This window comes from Salarias fasciatus, chromosome 18 (genome assembly GCF_902148845.1).
Source record: "Salarias fasciatus chromosome 18, fSalaFa1.1, whole genome shotgun sequence".
Classification (NCBI taxonomy): Eukaryota; Metazoa; Chordata; class Actinopteri; order Blenniiformes; family Blenniidae; genus Salarias; species Salarias fasciatus.
The window spans coordinates 18,778,552-18,805,807 of record NC_043762.1 but is presented as its reverse complement, the minus strand read 5'-3'; the positions used below and the strand labels follow the sequence as shown (position 1 = coordinate 18,805,807).

Sequence of the window (27,256 nt, the reverse complement as noted above, 5' to 3'; positions counted from 1 at the left end):
TGTAATCCCCGAACGTTTCAATAAGAGTTAAATCTGCATGTGGAGTAGTGGGATTTGTGAATGTGTGTCTTATGATCATAATTCTGTTTAAAGGTCCTCTTTCAGATCAACTTTTGAAAAGATGAGTTTAGTTTAGTTCAGTCATTTATTTTGGACATAAAACAAAAAATTTGTAAAAATATATTCGAAATGAAAAAAAAAAACACATGCAAAAAAAAATCTCTGCATGAAACGGAGTTGTAAGAAGTAATTATTTATAAGTTTCCCCATCGCCCTCTCATCTAATCATCCCCACAGTGCCTTATCACAATCATATCTATAAGTTAACCAAAGTATCCTCACACTATCTCCAAACTCTTTTTTTATACGACTCACGATTTACAATTTAATGAAAGAGTGAAATCTCCCCAGCCGCTGAAGCAGTCGAGCAGCTCCAAGCCAGAATAGTTGAACATTGCTATGCATTGCCAGCTGGTTGGAGGGTCCTCTACAACAACTGCGGGCTGTTCGACGTCTCTACTTGGGTGGCTGTAATTGAAGGTGTCATTTTCCAATCCCAAAGTTGGCAGTTCTGTTCACTTACCTCGGTTCTGTATGAATATGCAGCGTGTGTGGTTGTTCCCAGTGGCAGTTAACCACCTTGCCTGGCACCTTGCATGCCAGGCGTCATGTCGACGTCGGCGTGTAAATGTGTGAATGTGGCTGCTTGTCATAAAGGAATAAAATCCAGCCGTACAAGCGAAGAGCGTTTAGTGTTTCTGTGGCCAAACTACTTCATCTGTAATTCACCTGTCCAAAGTACATTATGTCAAAAGGTCTTTTCACTTATATTGAAGTGAAAACTGTAATTTGGCTTTCTATCTTTCAGACAGATAAGTCTTTTTTTCTGGTACATTCCTCACTAGTCAAACATTTTTTTCAATCCTTTTCTTATTGAAAATACCTGGACTTTAACACCATAGTTACAGTCAGAGCTTTCATCAATCTCCGAGACTTCTTTTTAATTCAAGTGCTCTGTTTTACGGTCGATTTTCTTGGAGTCGATCGTCCCTCATCAATTGGCCATGATTTGCAACGTACGCCACATCCAGGGATTTTTCCTCACAATACTGCGATTCATTCCAAAATCATTCAGAGATATCTTTTATAAAATCCTCTGCCAGATTCATTTACACCCACAGGGATTGTTCTGAGGGCTGGAGAGAGCTCTTCCTGTTTTGTATGAAGGTACAGTCCACATCAATAGATGTGAAGATACGAGAGGTATCAACGAGACAGGTTCCATCTGTCACTTCCTACGAGGGCCTAATCATTTGAACCTAATCTAGAACACCTGCTGGAAAAAATTATGGATTTTTAAAGTGTGATAAATGTGGGAGTGTTTGCCTGTCTTGATTTGCACTGTGAAAATGACAGTTACATGTAAATTTGCTATCTTCTTTTTTTTATCAATCTCACCGTTCATTTATTCATCTTCTATACTGCTTTCCAAACATTCCATCTCATATATAGAGCACTTTGGCCACAGGAAAATGCAGCGCAGTGGGCTTTGCTTTTACATTTAGAAGAACGTAAAGGCTGAGCCTCAGAAATTCCCTCATCATCTCTGTGTCTGCCAGGAAAAGTAGAACTTTGAGATGATAAAAACACATTTTTAGTACTTTTTTAATACGTGTAATAAAACTAAGCTCAGAGTGAAAAGAGGTTCTTACTCAGATGGAGTTATTGTTATATAAATGCACCTAAGTTTAACATTTAGCCTCAAGACGAATAACTATTCTGTCTTTGAATGAGCTGCAAAAAGTTGTCCTCCATCCCGGAATTGATATCTACGATACAGTTTGTTTTGAGAGAAGAAAAAGAAAGAGGTTCACCGAATCCCAGCTGACTGTGAACAAAGGCAGGGGACACCCTGGACAGGTCACCCATCTGACACAGAGAGAAAGACAGCCATTCATATTCACACCTACAGATGCTGTTTTTCCACCACAACTCCCCTCAAAGCTTTGAAATCTTCCTGCTTTCATCTCCGGGTTTTTCGGTCTTCACAAGCTCGCTTGTCAAATGAAAAGTCAAGTCTGTGCGTCGGACGGATAAATACAAGCCTGCTAAACACGCTTCCTGCCAGGCTTTATTGGATGTCTTTCCCTTATCTACATCTGTGCCAGAAACAGGAAATGCAGAAAAATTGAGTCTTAGAAAGCCTGGTTTGTGAGCTTTTATTTAAATTGTTCAGCACAGACAGGCCTGATTCATTCATCTGCGAGATTCTCAGTACAGAAACTTTGGCATTCATCGCAGTCGAAGGTCTGAAATAATCTTTCTCACTTGGCTTTATTTTTCCAGTTAAAAGCGTCCAGCTCTATTCATCTTCCAGCAAATCCTTGATGATTTAGTGTTCATGGCCTCAAAAATCAATCGCTGGAGTATGTTTTATGGAACCGAAGCCATCAGTTAGACACTCATACAGTCATAAATGATGGGCAACAACACAAAGCCCCCGTGGAGGAGATTTGATGCAGCCCAAACCAAAAGTCATCCACCAAAAAAATAAAATCATTATTCACTCAGAATTTCAATATCGGTATTGGCTTTGAAGATAAATTGGGTTTGGGTATTAGAGTAGTGCATTTTTGAATAAGCATTCATCTGAGTATGAGAATGTCAGCGTTATCCACGATGGAATTTGATTTGTAAAGTTTGTATGTAGAGCTATTAATCTCTATTTAGGAATGTCTTAATATTACAGACATGCAAGTAGTAGACATCTTATTTGAAGTCCGCCAGTTTGAACCGGCTGTTATACTTTTCTTAATTTCATCAGGGATTTTCATCCACAATTAGACATTGGGCATTGAGATTTTGTAATTCTAGAATTGACAAGAATGATGATTCATGTAAGTCAGTCAGTCGTCAGCGAAACAGGTTCTTTGTTGTGAAGATTTCATTAATATTTCCCAGAGTGCTAGTTCGTGGACAGTGGGTTTATTTGCCGCTGATTTGAATCCGGTCGTGTGTGGCTGGGCTTTGTGTGTTTGTGTTAGTCTGCGTGGATGTGTGTATGGGAGGAGCAGGAATTGACAGATGGCCTGCTCTCTGGGAACAGAGAGCGGTGCTTAATCAGGAGAAAAGAAAAGGAAGGGGAAGAGGGAGCGGGAGAGTTGGCACTGTCCTGGGTTCCTCTGCCTCCTTTTTGATAGAGAGGCGTATTTACTCGGTCCCAGCTTCCCTCCCGGGGTGCTCCATCACGCTCCCGATCGATCCCCGCTCAGTGTTTGGACTGCTTTGCCTACAAAGATCAGTGTCTTCCTCTCGCTGCGTTGTTGTTTCCATCCTCGGTCCTCGTCGTCTAATCAGATGTTGACAGGTGGCCAGTGGCTTCGGCTGCTCTCCTGTCCTCTCCTCTCCTCTCCTCTCCTCTCCTCTCCTCTCCTCTCCTCTCCTCCCCTCTCCTCTCCTTTGTTTCTTTGACACAGCACAGGAAAAGACAGAGTGCCAGAGCATTTCTTGCTCCGGGGTGTCGGCCAACGGTTCTTGCCTTCCGCTCATGAGACGATGTGAATTTTTCAGGCGTCTGAAACCCTCCGGAGGGCAGAATTTTACCTCCAGGGCTGTGAATGTAGGGCAAGGGCATTCATACGCTCACACACATACAAAAACAACAAACACACACTCCACACTTGGCAGATTTATTGGGTTTTGTAGCGATCCGGTCAACTGTGTTGATTTCCAGTAGAAACAACATTTAATTAGATCCTCACCATAGGATTGATTTCTGTGCTTATAAACGATGCAGTCATGAAGTTAAGAATAATAATTGAAGGAAACATTTCAATGAAATTCCCCCAGTTTACAGTAAAGCAAGAGAAAAAGCTCCAAGCTGAAGACAGTTATATAAACTTTTTTTTTTTTTTTTTTTTTGCTTCATGGAACAAGCACAGAAACACTGTGGATTTTATTTAAAGACTGCGCTCACAGTATGTACTTTACTACAGAACAGCCAGCTGGGTATGAAACAGCGGCTGCTGCAGGCCTTCTAATTTTATAATCTTCGTAGTGTTCATGGACATGTTGCCCGGAGAACGTGATTGTCGTTACGCTGTAGAGTCTGGTCTCAGGTTTCTGTCCATGGGAGGAAAATAGTTTGTATTGATTTTGTTTGTCTAACTTGGGATGAAATGTCGAATGTTTTAACCTCTTCAACCCTCACACAAACACTTCAATCTATTATTACACACCCGTGCTGCTGTGGAGAGGCTCTGCGAAACCCACAAAACTTCAGGGAGACATTAATTCAGTTTTGTGTAAATCTTGCATCATTTCGTCTGTCAGGAAATGGATGTTTATCGGGTTTTTTTTCCCCTCCTGAGCCATAAACACATCACCGAGTTTCATCCAGCAAAAAGAAAAAAAAGCCACTTACTTTCAAATAGAGCTTTTTCAGTTGTAGGTTTTTTGAGAAATATGTGGATTTTTTTTTAAATGCCATTTTGGTCTCCAGTATCTGTGTGTTGTGTCCTTGCTGTATGGAAGGATTCGGCACTTTTTTACTCATATTGGGAAAAAAACCAAAGAGAAAAAGCTGCTACTGTTGCTGATCATGACATCAGTAGATTATAAAATGTGTTTGTGTTGCAGATACAAAGGGGGGGGTGGGGGGGGGGGGGGGTGGGGGGGTGGGGGGGGGGAGTTTAGGTAAAACGTATTTGTGGGTTCTTTAAGCAAAAACTATCATGTAGATTATGATTGTTAGTGGTTTGTTAAAAACTGGCGTGCTATGATAAAGACATGTTTTGGCCGTAGTTGAAATTGTTTTCAATTGGTAATCACCTATGTGCATGATGCTGGGAAAATAACTCATTTTAGATTTTGTTTATGGGAAATAACATTTAATGCAAATAAACACTGCCACAACAAATCAATAATCTAATAAAAATATCCTGACTTTTGTGCATATTTCGCGTTTATCACTGCAGGTTTAATGAATGACCACAGAGTAAAGTTTTTTCGAAATAGTTTTTGTAATGCATCTGAGCCTTTGCTACAGCATCAACAAGGGTTTTATTTTGGAATTGCTTTAAATTATTGGGACATGGGAAATTATTGGTCTGACGTCACTCCGGTGAGTGTTTTCCGTGTTGGTGAAGCTTGCTGAAGCCTGCGAGCGACTGAAGTGCTTGCTGTCTCTCTCTTGCTATTACTGTTAATTCACGAAGCAATCAAAAATCGGGGTTATTTACGCCCCCGGGGTTACTTCGCCCCCGATTGACCAAGCGATCTCTCGTGAATTACATTTCTTCTCCGCCGTTAGCGCCACCGGCGTGCTAACTAGCTTAGCGTGCTAACTAGCTTGGTCCGCCGGGACCGCTATGGCGTCCTCCCCTCTGTCTTCTTTTCTTTCCTGCTCAGTGTGCCGTATGTTGAGTCAGAACCCTGCCTCCCTTGACGATAGGGGTATTTGCGTAAAGTGCAGTGTATTGACAGCGCTGGAGGCCAGGGTAACCGAGTTAGAGGAGCGGCTGCGCAGATGTGAGGGGCAGGGCAGCGCTAGCTATAGCGAGGTAGCGGCAGGGCTCGCAGCCCGTTCCCGCAGTGAGAGGAGTGTTAGCAAGCCTAGCCCCGCAGCGTGTCCCGAGCAGCCGGGACAAGACCAGGACCGGTTTGTGACAGTCCGGAGGAAGGCTAGTGCTAAGCACCGCCACGTAGCACTCCAAGAACCGCTTCACGTCTGCAATAGGTTCTCTCCCCTCAGCGACGACACGCCGGCTGAACTGGACACGCTGGTGATTGGCAGCTCTATAGTTAGAGACGTGAAGCTGCCAGCGGTGAAGGTTAGGTGTTACCCGGGGGCCAGAGTGGGGGACATCGAGGGGAACCTTAGGCTTTTAAAACAGGAAGGTAGGAGATTCCGTCGAGTCGTGATTCACGCAGGCGGTAATGATGCCCGGCGGAGACAATCAGAGGTGCTCAAATTACAAGTAGCCTCGGTGTGTGAATTGGCTAAGTCGATGTCTGATGCCGTAATATTCTCTGGTCCCCTGCCCAATTTGGTCAATGATGAAATGTATAGCCGACTTTCATCATTCATTCGCTGGTTGTCTAGATGGAGTGAGGAAAACGGAGTTATTTTTCTAAACAACTGGCGCACCTTCTGGGGAAAGCCTGGGCTCATCCGCAGGGACGGCATCCACCCTACTTTGGATGGTGCAGCCCTTTTAGCTCACAATATGGCTGATCGGCTTCGAACTCTAAATTGACAATCCAGCTATGAGCCCCGGGCGCAGAGCAGTCGTGTAGAACACTCCTCTGTTGATCTTGTTGATCTCGTCACTAATCCTGCTCCCGGATTTTTACAAGTCAAGCATGGAGGTTTACCTAGGCTAACAGAGACTGAGTCTGTCCAAAGTGCTCAAAGCATTAAAAAACAGTCAATGGGTAAAAAGCTTAACATCTGTACAAGACAAAATAACTTTTCCAGTAGGAAATACATAAAATGTGGTCTACTAAACATTAGAGCAATCTCCACTAAATCTCTGTTAGTTAATGACCTTATTGGTGACAATAACATTGATCTCCTTGCTCTAACAGAAACTTGGCTCCAGCAAGATGATTATGTGAGGCTCAATGAATGTACCCCTCCAACCTATGTTAATTTCCAAACAGCTAGATCAACAGGTCGAGGTGGAGGTGTGGCAGTGATTTCCCACTCCAGTCTTCTTCTTAAACCCAAAACTAATGTTAAATTCAACTCTTTTGAAAGCTTAATACTAACGCTTACTTGTCCAAATTGGAAGAATCAAAAAGCTGTGCTATTAATTATTGTGTATCGACCTCCTGGTCCTTACTCTGACTTTTTAACTGAGTTCTCAGAGTTTTTAAGCAATATAGTATTGACTCATAACAAGATCCTTATAATAGGTGACTTTAACATCCATGTGGATGATTCTGGTGATAGTTTGAGTAATGCGTTTATTGCAGTATTAGATAGTATCGGTTTCACTCAAAATGTTGATGAATCCACTCATAGTCACAAGCACACCCTGGATCTGGTCTTAACATATGGGATAGAAGTCAGTGACCTAAATGTTCTCCCTCAGAACCCCATACTCTCAGACCATTTTTTAATTACTTTTCAGGTTTTGATTGAAGACTACTGTGCTCAAAAAGATAAAATTCAGCTGATACGGACATTATCTGAAAAATCTGTGGCTCGGTACAAAGAATTGATCCAGCCTGCATTTGCTGCATTATCTTGTGAATTCACAGAAATGAGCTTATTGACCAGTGGTGATAATAGTGATCAGTTTGTTGACAGTGCTATGCACTCACTAAAATCTGCCCTTGACGTAGTGGCCCCGTTGCAGCTGAAAACCAATCGACCCAGGCGCGTTGCTCCATGGTTTAATTCTGAAACCCGTGTTCTCAAACAAAAAACTCGGCAATTAGAAAGACTGTGGCGTAAATCTAAATCAGAACAATCTCTGAAGGCCTGGAAATGTAGCTTGCTAAGCTATAAACAAATTCTTTTTAAAGCCAAGACATTATATTACTCTCGTTTAATAGAAATAAACAAAAATAACCCTCGGTTTCTATTCAACACTGTAGCCAGACTGACAACCAGTCATACTGTAGTGGAACCAGTAATCCCAGAATCTTTAAACTGCCATGACTTTCTTAAATTCTTTAATGATAAAATCATAACCATTAGAGGTAAAATCAGTGAAGCGCTTTCCTCAGATCAAGCTCAGGGAATCCAGCCACTGCCTCCACCTGAAATACCTGAAATACTAGATAGTTTCTCATTAGTAAATGGGGCTGAGATTACTTCAATTGTAATGTCTTCTAAAACCTCAACCTGTCTCCTAGATCCAATTCCAACTAAGCTTTTCAAAGATATCCTTCCAGTTATCTTAAATACGATCATAACTATAATAAATACCTCTCTAGAAAATGGCTATGTGCCACAGTCATTTAAATTCGCAGTAATCAAACCACTGCTGAAAAAACCTAATCTCGATCCTGATATTCTAGCTAACTACAGACCGATATCAAATCTGCCTTTTATTTCAAAAGTCCTGGAAAAAGTTGTGGTTAAACAGCTTTACCGCCACCTACAGGACAATAGTTTATTTGAGAAATTTCAGTCAGGATATAGAGCTTATCACAGCACTGAGACTGCGTTAGTTAAAGTCACTAATGACTTGCTATTGGCGGCTGACGCAGGTCTAGTCTCAATCCTGGTTCTCCTAGACCTCAGTGCAGCTTTTGATACAATCGACCACAATATTCTCCTGCAGAGGTTAGAATGTGAGGTTGGCATCAGAGGAAAAGCCCTCTGCTGGTTCAAATCCTATTTATCTAATAGGTACCAATTTGTTCACGTTAACCAACAGTCCTCACCGTGCTCCCAGGTCAGTTATGGGGTTCCTCAAGGGTCCGTGCTCGGGCCAATTTTATTTCTGTTATATATGCTTCCTTTAGGGAACATAATTAGAAGTCACGATATCAATTTTCATTGCTATGCAGATGACACACAACTGTATTTATCTATGAAACCTGATCAAACTAATCAAATAGACAGACTCAGTGACTGTATCAGAGAAATTAAAACCTGGATGACTACGAACTATCTCCGTCTGAATCCTGGCAAAACAGAGGTCATTATACTAGGCCCCCATAAACTGAGAGAGTGTCTATCCAAACAGATTATTACCTTAGATAACGTCAGTGTATCCTCCTCCTCTACTGTGAGGAACCTCGGGGTCTTATTTGATCAGGATATCTCATTTAAAGCACACATCAACCTGGCTTGTAAAACAGCATATTTCCACTTGCGCAACATAGCTAAAATAAGAAACATTCTACCTAGAAGCGATGCAGAAAAACTCATCCATGCATTTGTTTCTGCGAGATTGGACTACTGCAACTCCCTTCTCGCAGCCTGCCCAAAAAGTGTATTAAAAAACTTTCAGTTGGTTCAAAATGCAGCCGCCAGATTATTAACTGGAACTAGAAGACGTGAACACATTACTCCCGTTCTAAAATCTCTTCACTGGCTTCCAGTCGAGTTTAGAGTTAGATTTAAAATCCTTCTCCTCACTTACAAAATCCTAAATGGGATGGCTCCAACCTATCTCCAAGATGCTTTAACGCCTTATCAACCAATCAGAGCACTTCGCTCTCAAAATGCAGGGTTACTGGTGACTCCTAGAGTTTCTAAATGGACACTAGGTGGAAGAGCCTTTAGCTATCAGGCACCGTTTTTATGGAACCAGCTTCCAAGTGGTGTCAAAGAGGCAGACACAGTCTCCACATTTAAGGTTAGGCTCAAGACGTTTCTCTTCGATGCAGCCTATGATCAGGTCAGCTAGGGATTCTAAACTAAACTAAACTAAACTAAACTAAAACAAACCAAACCAAACTAAAGTAAACCAAACTAAACTAAACTAAACTAAACTAAAACAAACCAAACCAAACTACAGTAAACCAAACTAAACTAAACTAAACTAAACTAAACTAAAACAAACCAAACTAAAGTAAACCAAACCAAACTACAGTAAACCAAACTACAGTAAACCAAACTAAACCAAACTAAACCAAACCAAACTAAACTAAACTAAACTAAACTAAACTAAATTAAATTAAACTAAACCAAACCAAATTACACTAAACAAAATTAAACTAAACCAAACTAAATTAAACTAAACTAAACTATACTAACTAAATACTAGTTTAAACAGTTAAGTATCCACAAAGCTGCCCCAGGAGCTAGAATGCTGTGGGAAGTACGGTGCACTGAGCCCTGTCCTCTAATGTCTGAATGTTATTCCCTTTAGTCCGTTCATTGCTTTTCACCTGCTGTCCCCCCCTTCGAGGGGGAGTCTTCTCCAGTTTCAGTTGCTGACTCCACTATTACGAAGGCCTATGAACAAGCTCCGTCCGGACCGGGAGGACACCCCTGTCGGTCCTGCCCGTGGACTGGCTTCGGTTCTACTGCTGGGATCCGTGGTTCTTGTGCTGGACCGTCCAACGAACTGTCCTCAACATTGTCCTAGGCTTTACTTCTTATTGTCTCATGCTAGCTGTTGCCAAAGCTGTCCGTCCCTGGGAGAGGGATCCCTCCATACTGTGGTTCTCCCCAAGATTTCTTCTTTTCCCACTGGGTTTTTGGAGTTTTTTCTTGCCGGATGTGAGGGTCGAAGGCGGTGGTTGCTTCGTTCTGTCTCGTTACTGTAAATATTGACATATTACCATTATGCTTATTCACTGTTTTTACTTTTACTGACAAATGTAACATCTTGAAGCCCTCTGAGGCAACTGTTGTTGTGATACTGGGCTATACAAAAATAAATTGATTGATTGATGATTGACATCAAGTGATCATCTGGAATGTGGCTCCTGAGTTCCAGATGTTTGGTTTGAACTTTTCTTCTCATCAAAATGAAGAGGAGCGTGCCAGTAAACGCAGACCCACTTATTCTGCAGGACTGAGGAGAGACCTTGCCGTGACCCATTTTTTTAACCATGAACCACCTTCGCCTCCATGTAAATGTGGTTCTCTGAATCAGGGGAAGACGAACAGAGGACAAAGATGGTCCCGGGCAGTTACAAGCTGCTCTTTCTGCTGGAGCCACTCGGGCTAATTGAGCCTCTGTGACAGGAAGCCCCGACGGGATGTTGTTGGTCAGTGTTAAGAGGGTCAGGAGACTCAAAGCGAGGCGTGACGCGTGCAGCCGAGTCGAGCGGGGCCGTCTCCGCACCCTCTCGTGGGACGGTGATAAAAAAAAAAAATTTGAGTGCTGCCTCCTTGGCAGTGGCGCTGATGCCCTTTCACGGGCCTGCACACACACACACACACACACACACACATAGACAGGGACAAACGGGGACTTGAGAAGTGAGTGTTGTTCAAGGACAGACTGCCAGTTTGTTAATGGAGTACAAAGGATTTTGCATAACTTGCCAGAACTACCTGAAATTCCACGCCTGCTTGATCTCACTTCAGTCTGTTCCTCAGAGGTGCTATTTGTATGATACGTGTGTGTGTGTGTGTGTGTGTGTGTGTGTGTGTGTGTGTGTTTCATATTCCCAGGACCTTTCGACTCTGCAGTGCGACGTGTGCATCTTGGTCTTCTCGGTGACTGACAGGCGGAGTTTCCACCGCACCGCCCAGCTCCGCCTCCTTCTCAGGGAGTCCCAGCCACACACGCCAATCATCCTGGTGGGCAACAAGAGCGACCTGGTTCGCTCTCGAGAGATCAGCTCGGAAGGTAAGCTGAGGGACGGCCATCTTTACAGTAACCCGACACGCTCTCACACACTCGAGCTCACAGTTGCTGGCCGAACTTGGTTATTTTGCAGAAATTCTTTTACTATATACAGTATATCCTACAACACACAGCAGGTTAAATCCCTCTGCAGTAAACCTGTGTAGATGAGAAGGATTCCAACAGCCCTCCTTTTGCAGAGAGGTAAATATCTCAGGAATATTCTGGCGAAACTCTCTGAAGTGGGCTTGTGTGTCCATGTGAACTGAGGGATTAAGCGATTGGATTGTGGTCTTGAAATGTCACTGAAACGCCTGGTTTTCCCCCGTTCTCATCAGAGTGAGATCTCAGAAACACCCTGAGGAAATATCCTGTCATTCGGATTCAAGGATGGATTGTTTAGATCCTGGTCATAAAAAGTCAAGGTGACTCTCTTTTCTCGTCGTAGATGATGAGTCTGGCCAGACACGAAGCAGATATTGAGAAAGTCATTTATTTTTGAGCTATACAGTATTTTCTATTTTGTAATTCCCCTACTCCTTCCCCTCTAGTCTCATTGCTGGATCGTCATCGTACTGAACTGTAATCTGAACTTTTAACGAACTCTTTGAACTTTCCTTCCTCGCTCGAGTCTGTCGATTCACCACGATCCGTGACAACTACTCCTTTCAGTTATTGTGTGTGAATGTTTGAAATTACAGTTTCTAAGTTTGCCTGTCTCGCGTTGAAGCTGCTGAAATTCAGCGTCGTTGCTGAACACAAGCCTTTCTTCTGTTTTTCGTTGCTTTGAGATGTAATTTTATCTCCTTGTTGAATTCATAATCATTCCAATCGGCTGGGTGGATGAAAAAGCACAATTACAGGCAGCGTGACAAAACCAGAGGACAGATTTATCGCTGCGTCACGCAGACTTTCAAATGGATCAAACTACTGACTACCAGCTTCTTTCATACTGTATTAATAAGTTCAGACTGCACATTGTCTGGAAATGACAAACTGCAGGCTTGACAGGCATAGCAACAGTAAATAAGAGGGGGATCGGGGTTGAGTGAGCAGATAGTTTGCATCTGCCCAGACTCAAGTGAAGATGAACAAACTCCATTTTTCTGGCTGAGTGATGCATGTAAAGACGCTCAGGAACGTTTCGAAACCTTTTTCCTGTTTCTTCCTTTTGATGTCTCTTCAAACGGGAACCTTCAGATAACAAAATGTAGAGTAATGGCAGCGAGCTGGTCAATACTGATGCTTCCGATGATGGATGAGTGTGTCAGAATGACCAGCGTGTAAATGTGAGGTTGATCGGCACGTGTGCGTTTTCACCGAGAAAACAGTGCTGGTGTGTGTTTTTGTGTGTTCTGTCGTGGCGCACATTTTTCTCTGCACCTCTTATTTTACAATGAATCTTTCTGAAGGCCGTTATTATCCCCATTAGGAGGGCTCTTGGGAGATCTGTCTTTGATATATTCACTGTTTACAAAATGCAGGGATAATCTCTCTACTACCTATAAGGAAGTGGATCCATCCAGGTCTTATCCAGTCATCAAAAGGAGGCTAGAAAGAGCTTTTTAGTCATCTGGGGCTTTTTTTTTGTGTTTACTGTCTTACAATAATTTATATCCTGGATTGCAACGGTGTTTTCACAAGATGAGCTCAATGCACTTTTGAGGATTTCTGTTGTTTTAGTGGGAAGAGTCTCACCAGCTGTCAGTGCAACTGCAATAACATTTCAGTGCTTGCAATTCAGTGACTTTCCATCTGTTGCTGTCATTAGATGGAGAAATTACTTTAACCCACACAAAATAGATAGCCTTAAGTCTATTGCTAATTAGCGACAATAAAACTTGCTACAGTGGATAAATTAGCACTGTCCTGTTTTTAGGGTTGTAGGCTTATACTGCATTTCTGCACAAAGGGCCACTCTGGAGGGAGATCCTGTGAAAGCAAATTGTAAATGCAGATGTTTGCAGATGTCCATGTTTAAAATGAATTTATTAAAATGGAAACATTTACTGTAAAATTTTTTGTTTCTTTTTGAGATCTGAACCACCCCAAAACGTGTTTAATTGTTATCAAGTCTGATCGTCTCAGGAAAATGCATTCTCTGAGTCCTGATCCCTCTCAGATCACACTCCTCTGAACACTTCACCTGAATGTCTGCAGGACTGACGTGCAGATGGTGCCCTGCGAAGCATGCTCTTCACACTCTGCTAATTGATACCAGACCGCAGAGGAGATTCCCGGGAGAGAGCCGGCTCCTTTGTCCAGCTATGACAATGTGAAGAAAGGATGGCAGGAAATGTGTTAATATAGTTGAAGATTCAGCTAATTCAGTATTTCACATTTTATTATGTGGTATCATCAACTTCTACAAAGCATGCTTCAACTTTTCAGAACACTTTCAATACAGGCGTTTTCCATACACTTGTATTTTGAAGATTTTTCGGTAAAATGTTCTGTCATTGGAATGAATATTTTCAGGTTATGTGAAGGCGGTGAAACAACTGCGAGATGAATTTTGGGTGAATGTGGCTTACAAGCACCCATTCTTTACACGATTCTTACATTTCTGGCATGCACAGCTGAAGCAAAGTCTTGGCAGTATAAATTCACTGGAGAGCAGAAACAGAGTTTTGCAGAGATCAGACCAAAGGCGGGTCATGATTCTGCTGGACTTTATGGGTGAATTTTAATGAGGCGCTCCCAGCCTGGCCCCTCTCTGCATTTCATTAATGTTTCAAATACAAACTATGCGCCTCGTGGAGATTAGTTGAAAGGAAAGGAAGAGTAACGCCACACAGTTTGACCTCGATTTAGATGGCGTATATACGTGCTCCTTTATATTTGTTGTGCTTGCAGATGTGTCCACACATCCTCGGCGTCGGCTGTCTTTGGCGGGGTTTTCGTTTTGTCTTGTCTTCCAGATGTCTCATCTCTGTGCAGATTATCTCCCTCTTACAGGACTCCGCCGCTGCCCCTATCTCTGTGTATGTTTGCGCTCGCCATATGTGCACAACTGGCTGCACGTACATAAACACATCCAGGGCAGTAACAAGCAGACTCCTCATTCCGCTCCCGATGTCGGCAGGGCTGTTTCAAAGCGAGTGCCGTGATAAGAGAAGACGAGAGGAAGAGGAGTGACACGACGAAGGGTGCATGCATGAGGAATAGTGCACGTGCGTGAATGGAAGTCTCAATCTGAGGAGACGTCTGAGAAGCATTGTGCAACAGTGTGTGTTTTGTGTGAATCAGAATGAGCGTGTTCCAGCAAAGGCAGGATGCGTACCTTTTGTTGACGACCTACATTGATTTTTCCGCTCTTCGCTTACTTGATACTGACGTCTTTTTGAAAAGATATGTCTCTATTTTATTTGTATTTTTTTTTTTCCACTCTGCTTCCTCTGCCCGTGTTATCACTTTCTCCCCCTTTTGTGGGCGCTCAGTGCTGCCGAATTGCCTCGCTGCTGCTGGTTGTGTGAGGTCTGATTGTTGTTTATCTCTGCTGTTCTGCCGCTTCATCTTCTTGTATTTGTTCCATAAATCTTGTTTTTCCAGAAAGAGAAAAATGCAGCTTATACTGCATCTTCATTGTAGCTGTTTCTCCCTTTTTTTTCTCACTTAAATTGTCTCATTTGCAACCCACCAGCTTAATAATTTGATTTAATTAAAAGATTCCGCCCAAGTTAACATTCAGAGATCTACTGAAAGGATTTCTTGTCCGACTGAATCCACAAAGAACCAACAGTCATCTTTGCTGCTGTATTTGTTAACATTTTTAAAAGAAGGGCACGTAATGACAGGGAAGAAGTGTCCTTGAAGTTGTAAAAACAGAACAGTTGAAGAGATGCGAGTGGGGTTAAATAAAGTCATCACACTTTGATGAAATTACTCTGGTGAGATGACAGCCTGATCGTTTCATGTCGATGTGCTTTTGCAGAGCGGTCTGCCCTCCTGAGTTTGCAGATATTTTAATGCTGCTTTCATGTTTTTTGACGCAAATGAAAAGTTTGAACTATTCATGCTGAAGAAACTACATTTGTTTCAACACTTGTTAAACATCATCTCTGTTTTTCCGTTCCGGCTTGTTTTGTGATTATTTTTTGAAGTCTACTTGATATTGGACAATGCTTGTGCAGCTTCACAGGAAGAATATCCGTGTGAAACATGAGGTTTCCACTCACTGTGCAAAAACATGCTGTTGAGGTTAATTCGTGGCTTTAAAATGGCCACAATAATGGTAAAAAAAAGCAAACTAAATCACGAGTTGTGTAAATAACAAGCTGCCAGTCTGATTTTTTGCTTAGAGTTGCAGTGCGAATTAGTTGTAGTTCGTGCTAACTGGATTGTAAAATTTAAGCCCTGCATGTGTTATTTTTGGGACTGGTAATGCCAAAGGTTGAGACCCAACGAATGAACGCTGTCACTGCAACTTAGTGGCCACGCAGTCTGGGATCAGATTGTGTTTGTTTTTGCTTTGTTGTTTAAACAGAGGCAGCCAGTGTAAAATGTGTTCACGTCGTGTTCTCCACGTTGCTGTCAGCCAAAGTTTGGTTACAGCCGCTCAGTGCTGGCGATGATACTGGTGGAAGGAGGACGCAGGCGAAAAGGGAGTCAGAGAATGAATAATGAGAGATGCCTTTACTCAGCATTATTCTGAATTCATAAAAAAAAAAAAAACACAAACCCAGAAGCATCAATGTGGTCAGCAATATGGAAATGCTCCCTCCTCGCTCTTGGGGAACTGACCGGAGTGTTCCCGTGTTCTGTCTGGATAGACCCGATGCGTTTCGTCCCGATGTGGAGGAAGCCCACTGACCTGCCTGGGAGTGCTGAAGTCATGAAATCTATTCGTGGCGTGTACAGTGACACTTTTACTCTGCTATGTCTCACCTTCCCCCTCGCGCCACATCTCTCACATCCTCGCCGCACACTGATATGCACGCCGTCACACCAGGGACATATTTATGGTTCGCCCAGTACGGTGGCGGTGTGGTCCGGCTCCTCGGGGTTTTGATTAATATGCACTCTGGCTTCGTTTGCTTAGTCGACATTCTTTGCGTCTGTCTGGCTCCTTCCTCTCCTCCCTGCATGCTCATTTTTTTCTGCCATCTTGACTGTCATCTCCTCTCAGCATATCCTCCTCTTTTTTCTTGTGACTCACGAGTTCCCTCCATCTTTCCATTTATCTTCCGGCCTTTCCGTCCGTCGTCCGCCTGACTCCATCCCTTGTTCCCCGTCTCCTTGTCAGCATGCAGGTGGAGGCTCCGTCCCATTTCACTTCCATTCTCCTCATTTGCCCTCCTCGTCTTGTCCTCATTTCCCTTCAATACTTCCTTCCTAACGTTTTGTTCCTCCTCTCCTCTTCTTGTTTTCTTGTCTAACTACCTTTCCTCTTTGCTTCCTCTGGTTTTCCTGATACCTGTGTTTTGTCTTTTCTTATCTTACAATCATGTTCAGGTCCTTTTCTTCTCCACTCTCGTTCTACTTATCTCAATTCTTGTCATCAGTCTTGTTTTCCTCTCATTTCCCTCAGCTCTTCCTCTCAACACACTTTTTCCTTACCTTTTTCCACTTCTCTGCTTGTAAAAACGCATCTTCGACTTGAGATTTTTCTCATTTTGTAATACTTTATCTCCTTTTTCTTTCTTTTGCCCTTGTTTTCTCTGCCTTCCTTGTTATCATCTTTTTTCGCCCTCCCCAGTCTCCCTTCTGCCTGTTCTTTCCTTTCTTGTTTCTTCCAGTTAATCCTTCACTCTTAAAATGGGTTATTCATAGTTATTATGATCGGTCCTGCTGATGTAGATTAGGATTTGCCTCGTTTCCTCCTGCTCTTACCTCGTCCTCCTTTAGGTGACGTTGCAGTGGGTTGACAGCTACTGTGCACTTGATTTATTGCACCCTTATCAAAACTGATTATTTATTTATTTTCATTATTCATGCCATTAAAAAAAAAAACAACCGCAGGAAAAGAAAATGTCCAGCGAGTTATGTTTTATTCAATCATATCTACTAATATTAAAAAGGAGTTCCTATAAGTATTTAGAAAATTATTTTAATCTAAATTTCCACCTTTTTTTTTTCTATCAGAGTCAACTCAACATGCAAATAAACTTTGAACCATGCACACTGTAGACTGAATGATGCTAAAAAAGAAAAGCTTTGATCAGAACTCGTCTGAGTTACTCTGTAGAGCCACAGTTTTGCTATTCAGTGTAAAATCAAAGCTTCCAGTTCATCGTGGTAATATTCACGGATGAAATGTTCAGCATTATCACCGTAATTTGATTAAACTGCACAATGTTTCCCTCTGTTCACAGACCGTTTTTATGAGAGGATCATTGTGTACAACAGTTTCTAACTAATACTTGAATAAATAGTGTGAAAGGAATCCATCGTGTGGACGGCTGTGACTTCTGTCATTTTAACTCCCTGCTGTGTATTTTATTGGTTATTGCGAACACCAATAGCCTTTAAAAGCCTTTTCAGCGCCCAGCTGCACATGAGCTCTCCAGTATCAGCTCAGTGCAGCGCGAGAGAGAGAAGTAAAAGCTGGAGTACAGTAGAGAGAGAGAGAGGGAGGGGGGAAAAAAAACCCCCATTTCGGCTGTCAATGAGTCCCATTTGTTGGCAAATGATTTATATGTGTCAGCTTATCATCCCGGTTTGTTTGACCAGGGAGGAAACGGCGCTTTTAGCAGAGATACTGAGCCTTGTCAACAGCGCGCTTAGTCACCTGTCCTTATCCAGGAGAGTCACATTGAGGGAGAAACCATTTCCCCCGTTTGAGCTGCAGCCAGGAGGTTTGAGCTTATACAACACAGCTGGAGACGAGATGAACCCCGTCACCAGGCCGCCTTCACTTTCCCTGCCGTCACAGTCATGAGTGACTAAATATGTCAACTACACAAAGACTTTATTCCAAATGTATAGTGTAAATGTTGTGAGTGGTGGTTGTTGTTTTTGTTTTTATCATCAGACCTCAGTGTGACAGGTTCACAGACTGCTAATAAAAGAAGCTCAGACTGTTTTTTTTCTACTTTTTTTTTATATTTATCTGCTTTTTTCAAATCTTATTTTACATCCTGGAGAAGTTTGATACCTGCAATATTGCAATCTCTCTGATTTTGTCCTCTGTGATGAAGTTCTCTGTCAGTTCTGTTGAAGAACAGCGTGTTCACATCAGAACATCGGAGATAACGTTCTTCAGCCAGACTGAACACAATGCCTTCAATCAGACTCTTGACACGAATCACAAAATGCGTGAGTCTGGACGGATTGCAGCATTTTGATTCCATTTTCGCAAACTGTCTGCCAAACCACAAGGTAGTGATTCTGAATTCAATTAAAGCTCAGTTGCTTTATTCTGAAGGGATTTTGGCGAGATTACTTTGCCTTCATTGTTGGATGAAAGTTTGTCAAAAGGGAAATCCACATCATGATGAGGGAGCAAGTTTTATTCAATAATGAGTTTTTCCAAGATTTTGCAGCCTTTAAATGAATATTTATGGTTTAATATCTTGGGTTTTTTTTTTTCCGGAAGGATAGCGAGCGGTGTTGAGGGGGGACTGTGAATTGACAAAAACAAAAACATAGTTTAGAAAGAAAAACTCATTCATTCCCTACTGTAATGTACTGTGATCAGTTCCTGTAATAAAAGACACACAGCGAATGTTAACAAATAACTGTAAAGTTTTCAGATAATTTTTGCTTAATTGTAAAATATGAGCTCCAATACAGGATTTTGAAAAAAGATAAGTTATTATTGGAGACTTTGATTAAACATAATATTTCAGCTCAGACAGTGAGACCATTTGTTTTGGTACTTCAGGTGTAAAAGTTTGCTTTAGTTCCGGCAGATTGTTACAGTGCATCTGAATAGTTAGCCTCTGACTTTAATGACATATCTTTGAAAACAGTTTTGTGGGTTTATTTCCATTTATTTCTGTGTTGAGATGAGAGTTATTTTCTATATTGCAATACTAAAGAATGCAACTTCATGGTATTGAAATGGTTTGTATGCACAATGACAATTATAGGAGGTTTGTGTGGAAGCTTCGTCTTCATACATCTCAGTGTTATTTCTGCTATTTCGTTTCCCCTGTTGAAGCTTTGAGCACAGTAATCAGAGGAAAGTCCCTTCTCTGCTAAGTGAGAAGCTGTGGACTGACTCAGTTTGTCACTGTTTGGTGTGAACGCGGCGACAGACACTTAAGAAGGTAATAGTCTCCCAAACGGCAGCGACTGCGCCCTTGATGAAGAGGTATTATCTTGTAGTGATACATATCGCACACCAGCTGCGGCGTTACGACGCAGCTCTGGTGATCTAACGTCCACCAAGTCAAATCTACGACTCCTAATGGTCATCTGCGGCTGTGTCCATGCGAGGAGTGAAAATAATGTTTCGAGATGAATGAAAGTGTGATTTTGTGTTTCAACAGAGGCCCAGTCCAGCGCCAACATGTTCGACTGCTTCTATCTGGAGCTGTCCGCCTCCTTGGACCACGGCACCAACGAGCTGCTGGAGGCGGCGGTGCGGACGGCGAGGGGCGACTGCGTGGGCCCCGGCTGGACGGACGGGGACCCCGGGGCGGGCCGCAGGGAGAGCCTCACCAGCCGGGCCAAGCGCTTCCTGGCGGGGCTGGTGCCGCGTTCGTACGGGCGGGACCGGGAGCGGGACCGGGGCCGCTACAGGGAAATGAGCCGCCACCGAGGCAGCAAGATCCTCCGCCAGAAGTCCCGCTCCTGCCACGACCTCAGTGCACTGTGACGCACACACACAAACACACACACACACACACACACAAAAACACAGATTCATACACACACACACACAACAGATGAACAAAGAGACATGGGGGAGATTGTAAGGACGGCTTAAAGATGAGATGAACTACCGGGACGGACCGGATGACGATGGAGAGAAATTTTGGCAGCATCTGAGAAATCACGGGAAAAAGATGAAGTGATCTCAGCCCGAAATTATCAGTGAAACCAATTTTGTGGCAGAGTGAAAAATGGAGTCGGATGAGGTGAGCTTGATTTGCTCTCCCAGCTCGGGTGAATCAGTGAGCGCTCATTACCTGACAAGAGCACGGGAGAGGAAATTAGTGAGAACCACATCAAGATGCTGATTTGATGCCTAATGTGGCAACATGAAAAGGAGGATGATGAGGTCACATAAGAGAAACACACACACACACACACACACACACACACCCAAGTAGCACATACTGATAATGTAGAGAGACTGATAGCAATCCAGTATATACCTGTTCTAGACCCTGATTTATAGCATGCAGAATAGACGATCTAAGACGTGAGACCCTTTAGGTTTTTACAGTTACATGATTTACTGTACCTCAGTGGCCAATTGCTAATGCACAATCTAGCTCGCGTCTCCTGCAATGCCGACTCCAAGGCAAGACCTATCTATTTACAGAACCGCTCCGTCTCAGTGCAACTCTGGCCATAGTTTTCACACTTCATCCACCCGTTCGTGTCCCGTTACTGATCGAAAGGGAGCGTTCAGCGATGCCGCCGACGGTATCCGTTCATCTCTGACTTTTTCTACAAGGTTAAAATATCAGCACCCAAGCCATATATTTCGCTGAATGCGCTGCAGTCGGCACAAAAAAACCCTTTACTGAAGAACGAAGAAGCAAAGGACGAAAGGTCACAACCGCTGTTAAGACGCTTGGATGCGCAGCCTGAACTCTTCCTCCGTTCGAAGCTGAGTCACGGAGCGGCGGGAAGCTCTTGAAGCACAGGACAAACAAGAGGAAACCTAATCTACCTGTGGCTGTTGGATGTTTACCTTTTTTCTTTGTTCCCACTGACATTAACTGTTTGTGTTGGACTGAATCCTCCGGGGGGGGGGGGGGGATGACCCCACCGTGACCCACACGGGGACGTTCTGGAGGTGTCGCGGACATGCCCCCCCCACCGCTCCCCCTCGCGAAGCGCACCACCGACACACCCTCACGTGTTTGTCACTGTCTACTGAGCACTCTCGTCTTTACCACTGACAATAAAATACGTTTTTTTGTTTGACTTCCTGTTAAGAGTGCGTTGTCCTTTCTTGTTGTGGTCACGTGATAGTACCTCCTGAAACGGAATGAGCGTGGCGTTGCGGCCGGTGCCTGTTTGCGAGCGTGCATGACAGGCTGTCAGATGAGTCACGGATCCTCTGGACAGACTGAGAGACGACCTTTCAGGACGCGGCAGCAGAGAGATGCTCTGTCGACTCTGCCGCTGAAACGACATCTAAGGTCAAAGAGAGATTGTATCAGGAGAGAATGGAAGCAAACGCAAAATTATACGGACCAGAGATGTGTACAAGACACCTTGATTTGCACATTTTGATCCTTCATCTGCTTAATTGTGAGGTTGGATCTTTCCCTTCCTGGCGTACCGACAGAGTTTAATGAAGATGCACTAAAGTGCCCTTTAACACCGCTGTGATTAGAATTGATTTTAAATGAAAGTCATTACAATATTAATGTTTTTCTAATGAAGTCAATATAATCTTTACAGTAATGAGGCTTTCTGAAATTTGCAACCACAACAGTATTTCCCATGTTAGCGAGCTGCAGTAAGAAGCCTTCTGATAATTTGCAGGTTTTTTCTTAATGTCTGATCTTTGTGTTGCCCAAGCTAAAATGTTTCTCCATATTCAGACATTATTACCGACATGGTGTTGTTCAAGCTAATTATTTCATCATTAGAAATTGTTATTATTACTTTACAGTTTCAATTTAACCGCGTCACGTTATCAGCTGCATTTAGCTCATTATTGTAGCCGCCAGTGCGTAGCTAATATTTTAGGCTATGTTCCCTTTTGTTTTATTTAAAGTTTGTCAGCTTTATTTCTTTTAATCTATGTGACTGTTAATTCCTTAGCCAAGTAATTAAACATACCTAAAACTCAACAGTAGTGTTAAATTAGCTTTAAATGTTGTTTAAGAGGTATTAGGCTTTTTAAAATTATCATTATTTGAAGTATGACTTTGCAGCATGGTTGTAGCTGCACACAGCATCTTATCAAGAGTAGCTGTAGCGATCTAGTCTTAATGTTCATACAAGCTTTATGTATACAAAAATGTGCAAAAAAGAAAAACATGGAAGTGGATTTTGTTTCTCGTCTTCTGAAGTCTGCTTCCTCCTCCATTCCCTGCTCTGTGCTGGTAGTTTCTTTCTGTCTTGGCCCTGCGGCATCGTGGTGACCTTCTCAGGCTGAAGCCTACCTTTTCACACAGTGTCGACTGGGAATGGCCCCAACCCTTCCACGGCCCTCTGCAGGGTGAACTGATGTCCAGCTGCTTTTTGAACCGGCATTGTGGGACAGTGAGTAGCGCAGTTGTCCCATAACGACCATGTTCCTGGTTTGACCTGCTGATGCGCTGCATCTTTTCCTCTATGAGTTTCTGTGAGCTCCCTGAGCATCATGCCTGTTCAGCACAACTGGTGACTGTAAACGTGTGTGTGGGTAACTGTATGTCTCTTTGTGTCAGCACACCTTCATCCTGTTTCATTACAGGTCGGCCTCTGATCCTCTGTGGATTAAGCAGGTAATGCTGTTTAACTCAGGCATATCTTTTAAACTTAAATATCCCTGAATGCTTCTGGACTGGGTTTGAGGATCTCTGCTTGCATCCTTTTCCTGTGTGTGTGTGTGTGAGTGATTTCCCCAAAATTGCGTGTGTGTGTGTGTGAACTGTGAAGCAATTCATTTTCAGCTCTACGTTGTTCCGATTTCAACTGTTGTTGTTCTTAAAGTCCTACAGAAATGAAATTGAGATGAGTGAGCTGAAGAAACACTGCAGGAGGACTCAACAAGGCTTTTTCATTATTTGTCCTGATTTGAAAATAGATGGAATTTTGTAGCATTCACACTCTAACAAAAAAGAAAAGTCATCTTTATAGAACCATGACGGGGGGTAAACTGCACACAGAGAAGGGACGAATAAGCAGAACAGACCTTTTGTCAGTCGAGCAGAATATTCATTTGTTCAACAGAGGTGTATCCAGAATGTTAATATGCTCTATTGCCAGAACAGAAACATTGTTGAGTTTTTGGGTTCTGTCCGTTCTTTTTCTTTCATGACAAGCCGAAAGATGTGCAAAAAAACCAGGAGTGCAACAGAAATTTACCGAGAAAGCAATATGGCACATAAAAGTACAAGATGGACTTTGCAAAATGTGGGGAAAAAACAAAAACGCCCTCATTGTGTTGTTAGCCTTTGAGAAATGCTGAATGAGATGGCGACACAGCTTAAACACGGTACTTGTTTGATTTGATTTTTCATGTAGTTCTATTTAAAAGCAAAAACCCTGCGGGGATCTGTTTGGGATTATACTCCGAGAATGTATGGCTGAAAATAAACACGCTGTGGCTGGCTACCTGAAGTACTTCCTGAGATAAAGTTGGCCTTACAACGTCATATTTTATTTATGGACCTCCATTTAATGACGCTCTATCTTAAGATTAATAGATTGGATTGTTGTTAGCCTGAACCATCAAGTTGGAGCCTGAGGCAGACGTTGAATCAATAATTGAAAACACAGACATCTAAATAACATCCTTTGTTAAAAAGATTTATCCAATATATTGATAGGGGATCAATATTTTACAAGTTGTATAACTGTGGTTTTATTTTGGGTGTTGAGCGCAGACATGAAGTTATTTTTCAGCCTCACTCTCTCTCCTGTTACCCCCAGGTTTAGCAGGTGTAGAAAAGTGCCTGGGGCTCAACTGCAAGCGCAGCCAATCACACCGCGCCGCTGCAGTGTGTTTAGGTTTTAATGACGATACAGTAAGTATCAGGGAGGACTCCGGAGAGGACGGCACACCGGCACAGTGACAGGCGGAACAAGACGAAGATGTAGAGAAAGGAAGACAATCAGTTGAGGAATGAGAATCATAAAAAGAAAGAAGGATCATCAGAGGAATGGATACGATAAAGGAAGAGAAGGAGAATCGGGAAAATTAGGGAAAGAGAGAAAAAGAGTATCAGAGACAGAGAGATGGGTTTAGAGAGAGGCTTTGAGGAGTATTGGTTGCTGGGAGACTGTTGTCAAGGAGACAAGGAGTCCTAGAGTCCTTTGGCATCTGAAATGTCCTATATTTATGTTGATTTTTTTCTTTGTTTTGTTTTGTTTTGTTTGTTTGTTTGTTTGATTTAACTTTTCCTTCACCCGGTCGGTGATTAAGAGATCGACAGGCGATATGCACAGACGGAGGAGGCGACTCCTCTGACTGGAACGACACACAAAACGCTCCGCAGAACGAAAAATGACACACGAGGATTTAAGTACACTTAAACAGGTCAGATAACTGTCAGATAATAGCATCCCTCTGACAGCTACACAGAAGCCCACGGGGAAAAAGACGAGGGAGCCGAGGAATATATGATGGAGTTTGTCTCCGCGACGCCCTGTCAGTCTCTCAAATCGTGACAGCCATCCTCCCTCTCTGTGTCTTTCTGTCGCTGACTCATTCTGCGAGCGTTTACTGTGATTTTCTGCAGAATGAATGCTTCTAGAGAGCAGGGGGAAGACAGAGGGAGCTTAATAGGCGATAAAGGGACCTATTGTGTGGCAGTGAAAGCCTGTCGAACTTGCTCCCCACTGCACTAAAAAAAGACTGTTTTCTGTCGGAGCCAACTTCAGGTCAACTTTTGGCCTTTTTCCAGCATGCTTGCTTCCTCATAATTTTACAACATATATATGAGAATAAAATATTAGCTTACTTCAATTGTGCCATGATGCAGAGAGATAACCAATGTTTTTCACTTCACCTTGTCAGGCTATGGGTGATTTTGTATTTCGATATGTAAGTCCAGCACTGAAATGACTCCTTGACATGAAATCCTGCATGTGTGGTGTGGATCAGTCATATTACCCTTCCATCCGGATCCATGGTGCAGAGCCAGTGGATGAAATGGTAATCACTCTGTTACATTTCCTTGATTACAGGTAGCACGGCGTATTTGACTGAATCATGCTGGATGCTGCCTGACTGAGAGAAAAACAGAGGTGCAGTGCCGTAATAGCTCCAACCGTGAAGTTCATCAGCGTTATCAATCTATCCTCCGCCAGTCGCCGGATTGAAGGAAATGCTGCAGGAAATGCTCTGGAGTGATGGATGACGATGTGGGTTTAGGCATGTGAGTGCACCGGTAATGTTAGTGATGGGGCGCATGCACGCACGCACGCACCAAACACTGAGTGACATTGGAAGAAAGCTTTGGCTAAATCCCAGTGGAATCCATGTCATTTGTCTTCGAGGAGCTCATTGTAACCCAAAGGTCACTGTTCCCCCGTGCTGTCTTGCGGGTGCACAGAGCCGATTATACATGCATGGGGCTTTAATAACCAAACAACAAAAGCGAGCGAGAGCGAGCCCAATCACAACCTGAATATCACGCTCGAAGTGAAACATTTGTTATTAAAGCCGGTTCGGTGAAATTGAAGGGAGGCCACAGTGGACCAGGTGCTCCATTCAGGAGTTTAATTGCAGGTGAAAGGTTGATGGCAAAGATGCCGACGACATCTAGAAGATGAGACTCTTAATAAGATTTGTTTTGATACTGCATGCGGTGCAGAGTGAAATATGAGTCAAAAACAATGTTTTTCAATATTTTATAGGATATATTACTTTGCAGGGATAATTTGCATCGTGATGTTTTGTATTACTTTGTCCCTTGATGTGAGGACGTCGATGCATTTACAGAAATTCCTTCATCCACAGACACACAGACAGACAAGGTTGTTCTCCCGTCGGTCAGCTTGTGCTCAAAATCTCATGCTGTCCAAATGTCGAAGTGTCATTTAGCAAGGCACTTAACCCCAAGTTGTAACTAATGGTGTGTGAGTACTTTGCGAGGCGGCTGTCATTATTGGTGTGTCAGTGCACACGGGCGAATGGTAATCAATCGGTGTACCGTGCAACTTCAGGTTCACTGAAGAACACAGACACGCATGCTGAAAGCTGAATACGACGGGTTTCTATATTTTCTAACACAAGTGTTCAAGTTGCTTTGAAGTGCAGCACTGGATCAGATTTGACCATTTGATCTTTTAATCATAATGAGTTCAACTTTTCAAGGCAGCCTGACCTTTAGACTATGGATTGTGCAAAGTCGACAGTTTGACTTTCTGTTGGTGCAAGCACAAAGATCAGCGGGGGCGGCCGAAAGAAAGTTTGTCCTTTTGGAGACTTTTTTTTTTTAAGTATAATTTTAAATCACCTCAGTTACTTTGGAACTGCTTTGCTCATTAATGTTAATGGCTTTTATAGTTGCACATCATACAAATATCAAAGAAAATGTGAAAAAAATTGAACTAATGAGGGTAAAAGTGATTACTAGTTCCCATTAGTAGTGTTTGCTGGTTTATCGTTTTGTTATTTTCACTCCAGCAGCTCACAGCTTTGCTCGTACTGCGGTGTACTTTCTCAGCCCCGTGTTGTTTCTCCACCGGCCAGACAAATGTCTTCTGTCAGATCAATAGATAATCAATGGCTGTGTCTCCAACAGGCTGCGCGACACATGCTGCTCACTGCTGAGGGAAAGAATGATTTGTTTTCTCTCTTTTTTTTTAAACAGCCTGAATCTGTCTTTCCATGAATGACAAATAATGACATTTAGATAAACTGAACGATCAATTTCAGCTTGAAAGATGCTCTGATAATTGTAAGATGCACTGGGAATTAGGCAATCCGAACCCCTTTATGGTTCCTCTTCATCATTCGGATCATTATTCGGTAACAACAGCTGCACAAACACTGGTCCAACGCTGCAACAGCTGGAAATTTCCGGGTCAATGTTTCTCTTTTATGTTACCACATTTCAGCTTAGCCCTCTTCAATTCCAGACCAGGGCTTCAATGAGGGGATAAATGTTCCTCTAGCGGCCCCTGCAGGTCTGTCTGCTCATTACACTCAGTAACACAGCAGTTAACTTCAGGATGGAAAAAGTTACTTCAATTTTTAT

At 42.8% G+C, this 27,256-nt stretch overlaps 1 protein-coding gene across 1 annotated transcript in view; it reads left to right on the top strand.

Annotated features, from left to right (window-relative positions):
• The window catches only part of rem2 (RAS (RAD and GEM)-like GTP binding 2), a 32,326-nt gene extending 11,649 nt beyond the window's left edge, over positions 1-20,677 (top strand). Inside the window, exons 4-5 of the mRNA XM_030115009.1 lie at positions 11,093-11,270; positions 19,703-20,677. Of these exons, the coding sequence (XP_029970869.1) occupies positions 11,093-11,270; positions 19,703-20,031 (507 nt within the window). The 3' untranslated portion in view covers positions 20,032-20,677. The remainder of the gene's footprint in view (positions 1-11,092; positions 11,271-19,702) is intronic.
• Positions 20,678-27,256: the final 6,579 nt, after the last annotated feature.